Genomic DNA, 12686 nt, shown 5'->3' with positions numbered 1-12686 from the left:
TAATAATAACATCGGTTCGAATCCACCATCAATTCAACTCGTGCTACTTTTTTTTCTCCCCATTACATATCAGATTGGAAATATATTTATTTTTAACAGGAAAGAAACATTTTTTTAAAATAATGCAAATGTGATATAAAGTCACAAGTGTCTCGTGGGTATTTAATAATGTTTCGCCTTATTATAGGCGCCTGCCGCGCCTCCCTCTCTTCAAAAACTCTATTGCTAAGACAACTGTATTTCCTCTGAGCAAAAAAATCGCGATCACATAGTAATATTATTATTATATTTAAATTGCCTTTCTTTCTTTAACTGAATGCTGTCATTGGTCAAGCGCGGAAACGTCAGTTTTGTAATAACCCGCACTAAACTGAGCGGACTTTAGTGTAACGTTATATCTGTCATAGATCAAAAATGAGTGGACAAGTGGATTTAGCAAACGCGAGAGAAAGAGGAGAGGAGGCATCTTTATTGAGGCATTTTCCATACACACCTTCTTTAAACAGACCCGTGATCAGGAGAATGAGGGTACAGAAGAAGACGTTATGGTAACTTTAAACGATGAGTAGCTAGCATTAACCAGGCGGAGGAGGCTAACGGCAGCGCAGCGCGGACTGTCATCGTGTGAGAGACAGACAGAAAGGGAGAGAGAGAGGGAGAGAGAGAGAAAGGCCCAGAAGAGGAGAGAGAGGGGAGAGAAAAGGTATAGTGTCTGTGATTTCGGATACTTTTAGGTTTATAATCAAGTCTTCATCACGAGAAGAGTAGAGAAAATACAGGGAGAGGAGGAGAGAGACAGTAAATCAGTGTTTGTATTATGAAAGACTCAGATTCATAGAACTCAGATTCATATAACTGGATTGGAGAAGCATTGTGCGTTATATGCCATGGCAATAATATGCTTTATAAGTTTGTAAAAGCAATACACTAAAATACCCTTAAAAAAAAAAAAAAAAAAAAAAAAAAAATATATATATATATATATATATATATATATATATATATATATATATATATATATATATATATATATATATATATATATATATATATATATATATATATATATGTGTGTGTGTAGTTTTATTAGTATTTTTATTTAATGCTTTGAAAAATAATTAAAATCTTTGCAGACTATAAATACATATGTACTATATATCATTTATTTAAATATGTGGGCAACAAATTATAGATTCATTTTATTTAAAAATTATTATATTATTCTTATCTTTTAAATTCAACTATAGGGGTGCGGCCAGGTAGGGGGCCTTACAAGATAATGTGCCCAAGGGCCCCTGAGTTCTTAATCCGGGCCTGGATATAAGTAACTATGGTTTACAATATACTGATGCTCTAATATTTTTGGCTTTACTGGTGATAATGGTCAGGAATGTTGAACCATTATTGCCTTTTTAGCATCAATATAGGACAGAAACTAGCCAGACATGTGTGAATTGTGAAGCAGGCTAAATATAAAAAAACATCTGTATTTTTTAGTAAGGGTACTTTTAGGGCTGGGCGATTTTTTCGAATAATTCAAATTTACGTTTTAAGACGATTTAATTTTTAATCAAATCAAGAAATCGCGATTTAAATACATATATATATTTATATATATATATATATATATATATATATATATATATATATATATATATATATATATATATATATATATATATATATATATATATATATATTTTATCCATTATAATGGCACCAATGCGCTTTGGTTCTCTCTCTGTATGAAGCAGGAAGCACACCAGAAGCGCCTCTCGGCGATGCGCCGCACAGCACCACGCCATGGATTTTAGAATTCTAAACAGGTTTCTATACACACACCGGCGCCGCCCAGCCACGGTTCACGAAGCAGTTCTCATTTCAGCCGGCCCACAGAGCGCCATCTGATTAGTTTCATGTTAAATATCATGGGAATGTGCGCGTTTGGTGTGTGATAGTTTAAACTGTCATGTCCGCGTCGTGTCGTGGCGCTTCTGGTGTGCGACCTGCTTGACTGCCTGTTAAAGTGTGAAGTCATGTAGGATTTTACTTGTTGCACATCTGTGTGGATTGTCAAGACATATTCCCTCATCAAGTCGATAAACTTGATCTCAACATGTATGAAGGACGTAAAAGCCTGTGAAAAACCGCGCCGATCTTTTGTTTTGAACACGAGCAGAGGTGAAAGCCTGCAGCAGTGAAAATGAAAGTACCCGCCCCCATGACGTCATTTAGCGGACCTAGTTGAAAACCAGACAGATCAGGCAGCATAATACAGAGAGTGGAGCAAAGCGCATCAAATGATCAGTATTTAAAAGGGGGGAAAAAGAAAAATAGATTAAATATATTATTTTATATTAGACACACATCTGGTGCTTGTATTTGATCCTACTGTACGTCCACAACTTCACACATTGGGTTAAATTATGCTTTACAGTTTCCATGTTCAGTCCTTTTCTTCCACTGTATCTTTTTAAGAAAAAGGCAGCAGCATTACAACCTGTCATTCAATCAGAAGAAGACAAAGTCAAAGCCGAGCCGACAGCCAATCTTTCCTAGGCTCAGCAAAACTTGCAAAAAATACCTCTGTATTCCTGCAACCGCAATATTTACACAAATATTTCTTATTCAAATCTTCTGCAACGATATTTAACTCGTGAATTTGTTTTATTTTTTACACCTTGACCGCTTTTTTTTGACATGCCCATTTAAAATACAATGTTCCTTAACCAGATGGTTTTTCAAGTTACTTTCAGTCATGTTGTTGTAATGTTTTGAGAAGACTAGTTACACAATAAAAAAAGTTACACAATAAAAAAAAAATAAATCGAAATTGTGAATCGGTCAAACCAGCCCTAGGTACTTTTAATCTTGCCATAAAAAATATTTGTAGAGTAACCCATGTTCTCCTTTCATTAATATTTTAATAAACTTTAATTGGTAAAACTGTCCCAAATATACAACAATAGCAATTGATGCATTAAAAATTTATTTAAAAAATCTTGAATGGTTATAAAAAATTATTATAATCATTAAAATCATTTAAAAAAATATAACAAATAATTAGTTTCAAAATCTTGAGCAATATTAATGATATGACGTACTTCCGGAAACTTTCTACTTCTCTTTTTATCTTTCTGACTTTACGGTCAGCTTCTTTTGACCGCCCCCTGTCGTTTTAGGGCCTACTCACACTATGCCATCCGTACCGTGCCCAGGCCCGTTTCCCGGATCGTTTGAGAAGTGTGAGTGGGATGAATCGGGCTCAAGCACGGTTCACAAGGCCGGCTCTGGCCCGGTTGGAAGAGGTGTGCCTAAGCGCGGTTCACTTGGGCTTTGGCGCGGTACGCTTGTGTGTGAGTGCAAAACGCGCCAAAGCCCGAAACTGAAAGCGAGACGTGACTTTTAAGGGGCTGTTTCATATGGATTTATTATTCATTCTTACTGTTTAGTGAACGCAAACTGCCGTAGTTTATTAAAGACGAGAACTCCTCACAGCACGACAGCTGCGCGCCTTCAGCAGACCTCCTCATTCCTGCAGCACGAGAGCTTTATGATTGTTTATGAGCGCCAAAAGTGGCGGATTTGTTCGGCGAAATATCTGACTGCGTGTCCCCGCATCCCTAAGGACTGTTTGGCGAAATATTTGACTGCATGTCACTGCATAACAAACGACTCAAACGATATAACTAGAGAAATCTCCACTGTGCTGCTGAGTGAGAGAGCGAGTTAGCGCGGGCTGTCAAGGGAGACGGGAGGGGGGACAAGCGTGCTTTGGCCCAGTTCGAGGCAACTGTAACTAGTGTGAGTACGGCCTTAAAAAATATCACAACGGTGAATGGAGCAAGTATAAAAGCATTGTCCGTTTCGGGAGGTGAGCACACAATCAGCAGAGGTGCGCAGAGGTGCCTGGCGGATGTATTAATCCAGTTTAAGTCTTTAAAACACTATGAATGAGTGAAAACCTCAGCAGATATTCTGACTCTGACTGGCTGTTGTCATTTTCCTCTCGTCTCGAGTTCCGCCTTCAGTGTTTATTTTTTCAGCTCTGGTTTCATCATTTGGGCAGCTCCAGCCAATAGAAAGAACATCGACTAATGAGGAGGTGGGGATAAAGATAGTAAGTCCCCATCTGATTGGTCAAATTTAGATAGATGACCAGTGCATAAAATAAATGTGATTTATCACACATGTGTGTGATACATATATTGCACATGCTATTATCACAATAACTAATATTTTCAGATATATTATGCAACCCTAAAACAAAGCTCAGTTTCTGCAGAAATATTGAGCAGTACATTCTCTTCCAACTGTGATTATAAGAAATGTCTTTGAACATTTCGAAGGTTCATGTGACAGAAGATTGGCAGTTGAAAATTCGGTGTTGTTGTCACAGGGGTATTACATTTCACAGCATTACTGTATTGAAATGTTTGTAGTTAGCACAAATGTTGAAGTGATCATAAGAGAATTCTTTCAATTATCTTAATGATCACAAACATCCGAACAGCACTTTATAAATCAATGATTTTTGTCAAATAGTTTTTCTTATTCATAATACTTGATTCCATAAAACTTAAATCCATAAACCGATTTTCTCTTCCATCCTGACCAAGCCAGAACTATCAACTGAAATTTCTACACCACTCTTATAAAGTTATGGATTATGTATGTGCAAAACCTTCTTAGCTTTATATATGCATTAGATTATATAAGGTTTAGTAATGCTGTCACTTATCTCTCTCTCTCACTTTCTCCACTCACTCTCTCTTTCTGTGAGCGTGTTTGGTTTGGATTATAAAGTCTTTCCATAGGGTTTTTCTTTCCTAAAACATTCCCCTCATGAGGTACGTTTTCAAAACATGGGAAAAGTGAAGAATTTACTAAGCGTCTCTCAGTTAAATCTACGCTCGTTCTGTATATTGTCTGTTAAAATCTCAATTATAAAAGCCACAGGAAGAAATCCTCAGATATCTTTCAACATAAATGAGACATAAACTCAGGGAGACTGGTGTAAATTGCCTTCATAAAAGCACAAGAAAGAATTTTAGTAATTGCTTCTACTCGAATCATGATAAACCTCCGATTAGGAGATTTGATGCGTGCATATGAGTTTGTGAATCAAAAGTGCTGTGATGCATTATTGTAGTATATTGTTTCAAAATCGTATTACAGTCTCAATTCCATCTGCAATAAACATCCACATGAAACTGGAGCTGCATGGATATTGACTTGCAGTGTGTGTGTGTGGTTTGTGTGTGCACGTGACGTTATGCTTGTGCTTGTTTGCTCCAGTGTTTTGTAGGATTACGCTGATGATAATCTCCCATTCTGGCTCTGTGCGATACTTCTTCAGATGTGCCCCACTGCCCCATTTCTGCCATATTTCTCCACAGATTACACATGATGTAAAGCCTTTGAAAACGAAGCTTTTAACTCCAGGCCCTTCAGCAAGAACTACAGCTGAATTCGGAGACGTATGAAGCGATTAGAAATTTATGAAAGACAAACTCGCTGAATTCTGCATGGCTTTTCCAAGTTAGCGAGCAGTGCAATTTTGTCCGGCTCACAGTTTGCTTTGTGATATTGCCAGTCTGATTGACGTGAGAAAATGTTCTGTGAGAGAACCCAGTTCCTTTGCTGACGTTACACTGATTCAACATTCAGTCATTGTATAAAGGCAGAGTAGAGATATTTCCTTGTTCTATTGGACATGAAGCTCACTGTAATCTTTTAAGCACTTTGGGGTATTTGAATAGAGTAGTGTTTGGATATAGTAATCATTCTTAACCATGGTATAGGGATCTTTATGAAAACAGAGTGAAAACTAAACCTTTATAAACTGCTGTCAGTAGAGCTGTGGCAAAATATTGTTGAAGAAAATGATTGTGCAGTAATTTTAAAATGTTCAAAATGCACTGCTATTTTTTCTTAGATTCTATTCTGAGCTTGGATTTTAAATGCAGGTGGCGATCTACGGTACCTTTTAGCCTTAAGGCTGGTTTATACCTCTGCATTGAGTAATTGGCGTGACCAACGATGCAAGCCTTCCATGTAGTCGTGCATTTATACTTCTACGCAATGTTTGTGTAGCACTTACAGAGCGCTAGCTGGCAGTATGTTTTTATGTTCCTCTTTGTCTTGTTTCTTCATGGGTATTTTGTTTTTTCTGAATGCTACAAGTAGCTAAAACTCGTTCATTCTGACCAAACCGCCAACTTATCCAGCAAGTTTTTACACAGCTGATGCTCTTCCAACCACAACCCATCTCTGGGAAATCCTTGTGTCATTTCATTGTTATAACACAACTCATTTTTCAGATTTTTTTTGTTTTGTTTTATTTTTATGTTTGTATTGTTTGGGTTTTTACCAAAATCTGGTTCAAATCCATGTCAACAGCTCCTTTAGAAATATTATTCTCAGGAAAAAATCTGAAGTGTTCAATACTTAAAGTAGGTGAAGTAAAAATGGCACAATAACTGATCTACTGAGCTTGCCACTGTCGTCCCATCAATCCTTGCCTCTCATCTACAAGTGCCTTAGTTTGGGCAAAAGAAGTAACGTTTTTACTGCTTGATAAAAATGAGTAGCACTTTACAAAGTTTCACATGCTTGTCTCCCAATCGTAACTCAAAATTGATAAAGAAATAGCCTGCTTTTTTAAAATGAAAACAAAAAAACAAACTGGATTATATGGCTAGCATGGGAATGAGGTTAATTTGTATAGGCGTTACTTCATGTAGCCGACAATAATACAAGTTCCTGCATGGTTCAACGCTGACGACATTTTCTACTGGCCCGATTTGACCAGTGGTTCAGATTTTTACTTGCCCTGCCAAAATAAATAAATAAATAAATAGAAAATAGCAAATTCTTAGCCACATATTTTAAATAATGTGTTAAAAATAACGTCTGTAAATCTAGAATTTAAATATTTTTAAAATGTTTAAATATTTAGCAGTAAAATATAGCAGTATGGAAAATGTGCAGGTATTTTATTGCAAAATAAAAGGTGGCTGACTTAAAAGTGACGGAAAACTATGCAAAACATCACTTCATTTTTTCGTTGTGTTGTACCCATGTAAATGTCTGTTTCCACGTTAACGTTAAAAACAGACGTTTTCTTTTAGCCTCATAATTTGATGTTGCTGTCATGTTACCGTCTGTTCACTGTACTGGTTTTTACAAGATTGTGGAAAGAAATAACGTGCTCACAACATCCAATCAGATAAAAGGAACCAAAAAGCAATATGGTGTTTACGACTTCACAGAAAAGGTAGCATTCAAAAACTTAAAAGCACAAATTGTTTATAGATTTTAAGACTGTATTTGCATGCAATTGACTAATAGTCGCAGGCAAATAAAAATTTTGTGACAAGGCAGCACTGGCCTGATCGGACCAGTAACGATTCTCTCTACTGTCCCGAACATCTTCCACGCTGGCCCCGGGCCATCGGGCAGTCCTTATTGTTGAGCCCTGTTCTGGCACTGCAGTGTCTAGTTGTCATATTTCATTTACATTGTTTGCTGATTTTATTCAACAAAGCTAGCCTAAGCCTAGAATTTAGTGTAAGTTGGTGCTGCTTTGCCTCATGATCAGAGCAGAAAGGGACTTATTATTATCATCAATAATGTTACTTGTTTAGCACAAAAGTTTGTGACATGCAAAAATGTAAAAAACGAAATCTTACCTATGAAATGTTCTGCCTTTATGCTTTGCTTTCTTTTTTTTTTGCTAGAAAGCAAGTCCTGCACATGCCAGAATAGATTTTAGATTTAGATTTTTTTTTATGTACATTACGGTCATAATTATTTAATTTTGATTGAAATGTGTCCATATCAATGTAACTTACAGTTCAACTGAGTAGTTTTCTGTTGATGTAATCATCTAATATTGGCTGATTAATCAAACTGGCCCTTATATAGACCTATCAGTACTGACAGGAATGTGTGTTTCAGCTGATGGTTTGAGGTCAGAGATCAAGATTTGTTTTATGGCTCTGTGGGAGTCTTTATGGCTTCATTCTGCCTGGTTTAAGCACACAGAATACTCGAATCGACACCAAGACATTCGGTCTGAAATTGGTGTCAGCCCGCATGAAAACAATCTCTGAAGCAGTTCGCTTGTGGTTAGAAGATAATTTGTCCCAATAAACCAAGATTTATTGCAGTCTATCTATCAAGAAATGAATATATGCTCTGCATGTGTTTGTTTTGCTAATGTCTCTGGGAATGAATTGGGGGTAAGAATAAGATGATGTTAAATATATAAAATTAGGCCAGAAGAACATCGCTTATAACAGCCATCCAAAGCACAGTTGAAGCCTTTTGTATAGAATGCTAAAATAATACAATGACAAGCTACTAATAAGCACACAGAGCTTCTGTCTATTCATTCTGACTGATATGAGCAGAATCCTGGAACATAAACTGCTGTGCTCTGATCAAAACACTGGGAGCATGAACAGGCATGTTCTGGCCAATGAGATGAAGGTTTACCAGCATGTGACCATTTGGGACCATTTACAATATTAGCTTGTCAAAGCTTTTTGAACCAAAAAAACAACAAAAAAACAAAAACAAAGATATTGCAACAACAGTTTTATGAATTCAGTGTTGTATGCGTTTCAGGGCAAAATGAACCGTCTTCAGTTGTGAATTCCATATGAGTTCTGTTTTTGAATGCAATTCTTGTGAGGTTTCATGTATGTACATGTCCTACGGATCCTAGAACACTTGTGCATTAATGAGCATGCTACATAATGTCAGTACAAGCATTCACAAGGTTTGTCTGTAGCTTCAGTAATTTATGCTCCAAGAGTTGGGTAATTGGGTGTGCAATTGTGGGTAGGCGTTCGTGAGCAAATCTATTGTATCTTGTTTGCTATGAAATAATGTGTGGGAGTTAGGCTGCGACCTTTGGCTAATTCGTCTAAACTGCACAATTAATTGTCTGCGTATTTCTGATTGTGACAGGCAAACTGACATTCACGTCATCTACATCAACATAACGTAGGTCTTTTTTTTTAATCAGCACAAAAAAATGTTTATCTTTTCATGCTTTTAGCTGCTGCTGAATATGCCTTGTACTTGCTCAAGGTCATTTTCTCTCACAGAAACATCTGAACTTGTGAAAGTCCAGTGAAGTAGGTAATTACGACATGCTGTTTTTATATAATACAACTTACATCTCCACTTCAAGACCCAGGAGCTTAATTTGCCTACTGAAGCACAACAAAAGTCTTTGATAACTGGTTGTACAGCTGTTAGGGTGGTATTGCTGATAAAGAACAACTTCACCTGCTAGACCAGAACCTAATCACCTTGGATGGAAATTCTAGCGGACAACTTATTGGCATCTGGGGTTCCATGAAGAACCTTTAAACACCATAGAACTCTTTTCTAAAGTGCCTTGCTAAGCTGTTGTTGTAGAGAAACTAAAACAAAATTAGCACTTTATGGACATTTTAAATAATGCTTTACAAGGAAAGCCATATGTTTGGTTCCACAAAGAGACCATTCAGTGAACTGTTCTTAAAGAAACCATATATTTTACAGAAAGAAATTATGTTCATTGTTGCCATCAGTGGTTGCATAAAGAACCTGTATTATTAATGGAACCTACCGCTGCACAAATAGTTCTCCATATTGGTGCTTAAATTCTTTAAATGTTCTTCACACAGTTGTTTTAAGAACTGGTCATGCAAAGGTTATTTGAGGAGCTAAAAATATGGCTTTTATATAGATGGTTCCTTTTACAGAACCTGCTTTTTGGTTTGGAACTGGGAACAATTTTAGTTATGGGAATGCCTTTTACGGGGAATTAAATTAGCTACTCCTTGTAAGTATGGTCTTAAAGCCCACAGTATGTTTCAAATGAAATCGAAGAATGAACTGAGATGATGTATTTTCTAACTGAATCCATCTGAAATGAATTTATATTTGTGTTTATTTTGGCCAATCGAAAAACCTCACCAAAAAGCAAACTTTTGGTTGATTTGGTTTTGGCTTTTGAACACCTTTAAGCCACAATTGGTCCGTGCTAATTCTGCAAAGTGTTCTTGAACTCAGTATCTTTGATGTTGATTTGTTTCCCTGGTTCATTTGGCATTTGAGGGGATCAGGCAGTTGAACCAACATCATCCAAAACAACAGGATGGTGAGACTTTATTGCCATTTCAGCTTCTCTTGCTATGTCATGGCAAAAAAAAAAAAAAAAAAACAGATCAAGTTTACAACATTTTATAAATACTATCATTTTTCTATAATTATAAAAAATATTCTAGCAATTTAAAGTCATCAATAGCAATAAATAACACACAAGATAAAATACATAAATAATAATATATAAGATAAAAATCTAATAGAGTTTTTAAGGTTTACTTTTGATAAAAAAAATTACAATTTTACAAGGATTCACATTTTAAAATATTAAGTAATATTAATAAATAATATTAATATTACCAAAAAAGTTGTTTTTGATGCGGATTTGTTCACCTGGTTCGTTTCCCATTTGAGGGGATTGAACAGTAGAACCAACAATATCCAAACAACTCTAGTGACATGAATACACTGGAGAGTCGAACAAAGCTGGTACAGATACATCCGTACCTGTAGGATCACTCTAGGAAAGATTTTTAAGGCTCAACAAGGGCCATATGATGGACGAGAAGCCCACCTTGTCATGCCACATCTTTTCTATAAGAGTACATACACTGGCGGTGCCATTCGGTGTCTGTTAATGAACAATAAAACACATTGTAATGATGTGGTGGTGCTTCTTGTGGAGAATGCTGTTTGCTGCTATATGAACCAGTTTGTTATGGTTTCACATCTGGCCGTAGAAGCATGGTAGTGGACCTTGTTTCTAGTGCACTTTATTCCACTTAGATTTATTCAATGGTATTGTTTATTTTTTAAATAATTAACCTACAAAAATGCATAGAAATTTAGATATTATGATATTAAATGAAATTCGTTCCAAAAACGAGAATCTTCTAACAAAGTATGTTGTGGTCAAAAATCTGAAGTTGTCTCACTAGCTTCTTTCTTTCGTCTTACTGCCGTCTTTTCTACCACTCCTTTATAACATTTACAACCAACATATTAAATAACAAAAAAGACAAGTAATATTTAAATTAAATAAATGTTCAAAAAATGTGTTTGAAAACGGGATATCGTCACTTAGCCTTTTTAAACTTCTTGTTGCTATCAAACAAACAATGAAATAGGACTTCATATGACGTATATAACACAGGACCTTAACTAGTGGTGTAACGGATCACAAATCTCACGGTTTGGATCACAATACGGGTTTTGAGTCACGGATCATTATAAGTGTTTTATTTTTGAAAACCTCTTCAGTGACATCATTTTGATGGTTGTCGCTACTCATTGTTAAACAATGTAATTGCTACAACATTCACCAGCGTTAAGTTGCATTAAATAGTGATTTTAGTCTTTCCCATAAACATCAGTGTGTTTATATCTGAACTATAAACTGTTATCCCAGTTCTTCTGTGTTATTTGACTGTTTGTAATTAACAAAAAAATTTAACAACTGAATCTCTTGATCAAACGCAGATTTGAATGCAGCGATTCGAAGGATTAATAAACATGCAAATCGTTATCAATTATCATTCGTGTTGAGCGGGTCTGAATTGAGATCACGATCTTTCAATGTTTAATTGTGCAGCTTTACACTGAATACATTAATTCAAGCTAAACAAACAGTGACAGAAAACACCTTAAATTAATAACCTAAGAAAGCATTTAGGTCCCACCACTACTTTTTCCATCATCATTGTATTTTACAGGGAAGCCAAAATGATTTCATACACGTGGTTTGAATGATGCGGGAGGAGATCTCTCTGAAATTGTCAGAAATATTGCATTAACCTACGAATTCAAAAAAGTTATTCATCCATGGGGCACGTGCGTTCAGAACTGTGAGTTCTGATATACAAGTCAACCGTGATCCGTTACACCCCTTGCCTCAACCTAGCACAATAAGAATATGGGAGAATGATTGAGTAAATGCATACAGTATGAAACACCAGCACAGTATTTTAAAGTGTTACAAGACATAAACATGCAGAAAGTTAATTTACCTGTCGCCTTTGTCTTTGGCAGAGTGTTTTTTCCCAGCCTCATTGACATGTAGTACTTAAAGCTGTCATAGGTGATTTCTTTTAGCCTTCCTTTTACAGCCCATGAACAGCAATAAAAAGCCTTTTTTAAGAGTGAAGAAATAAAGTTTCTTTTGGAAACCGTTCACTAAAAGGTCCTTTGGGGCAAGCAAAATGTTTCTTCTATGGTGTTTTTGTAAAAAAAGCATTTTGAAACCTTTATTCTTAATAATGCAGTCTAACCAGATTTTTCCAGTAGAAAGCAATGTTTTGATAAATGTTGCATAGATTGGATGCACCAATCAAAAGGAGAGGATTATTGATGTATTAACTAATATCTGACAGTTTCTTATCTTCATCTAGGCCTGCAAACCTCTTACAGTCAAAATAGCCAGTTAGGCCAGGACACACGCTCCCCTGACTGCCATGTCACGCCAATCTATGAAGACAGAACCTTCCAGAACCCTCTGTACCAGAGTCCAACGCACGGCTCCCAAAGCGCTGCCTCCAGAAACAATACAGGTATGTGCTGAATGTCCTTCACGCACTGCTGCT

The 12686-nt window shown here is 36.2% G+C and overlaps 1 protein-coding gene across 15 annotated transcripts in view; it reads left to right on the top strand.

The window, feature by feature from the left end:
- pkp4 (plakophilin 4) overlaps positions 1-12686 on the top strand; it is a 97862-nt gene that overhangs the window by 52158 nt on the left and 33018 nt on the right. For 8 of the 15 annotated variants that reach the window (XM_087256722.1, XM_087256721.1, XM_087256726.1 and 5 more), the window contains one exon: positions 12477-12653. In XM_087256722.1, the coding sequence (XP_087112848.1) occupies positions 12477-12653 (177 nt within the window). The remainder of the gene's footprint in view (positions 1-12476; positions 12654-12686) is intronic. The other 7 variants (XM_087256725.1, XM_087256723.1, XM_087256728.1 and 4 more) reach the window with 1 other exon arrangement.

The sequence above is a fragment of the Danio rerio genome, chromosome 6 (assembly GCF_052040795.2).
Source record: "Danio rerio strain M-AB ecotype USA chromosome 6, GRCz13ab, whole genome shotgun sequence".
NCBI lineage: Eukaryota > Metazoa > Chordata > Actinopteri > Cypriniformes > Danionidae > Danio > Danio rerio.
The sequence above is the reverse complement of the archived record's forward strand: the minus strand, read 5'-3'. Positions and strand labels throughout refer to the sequence as shown.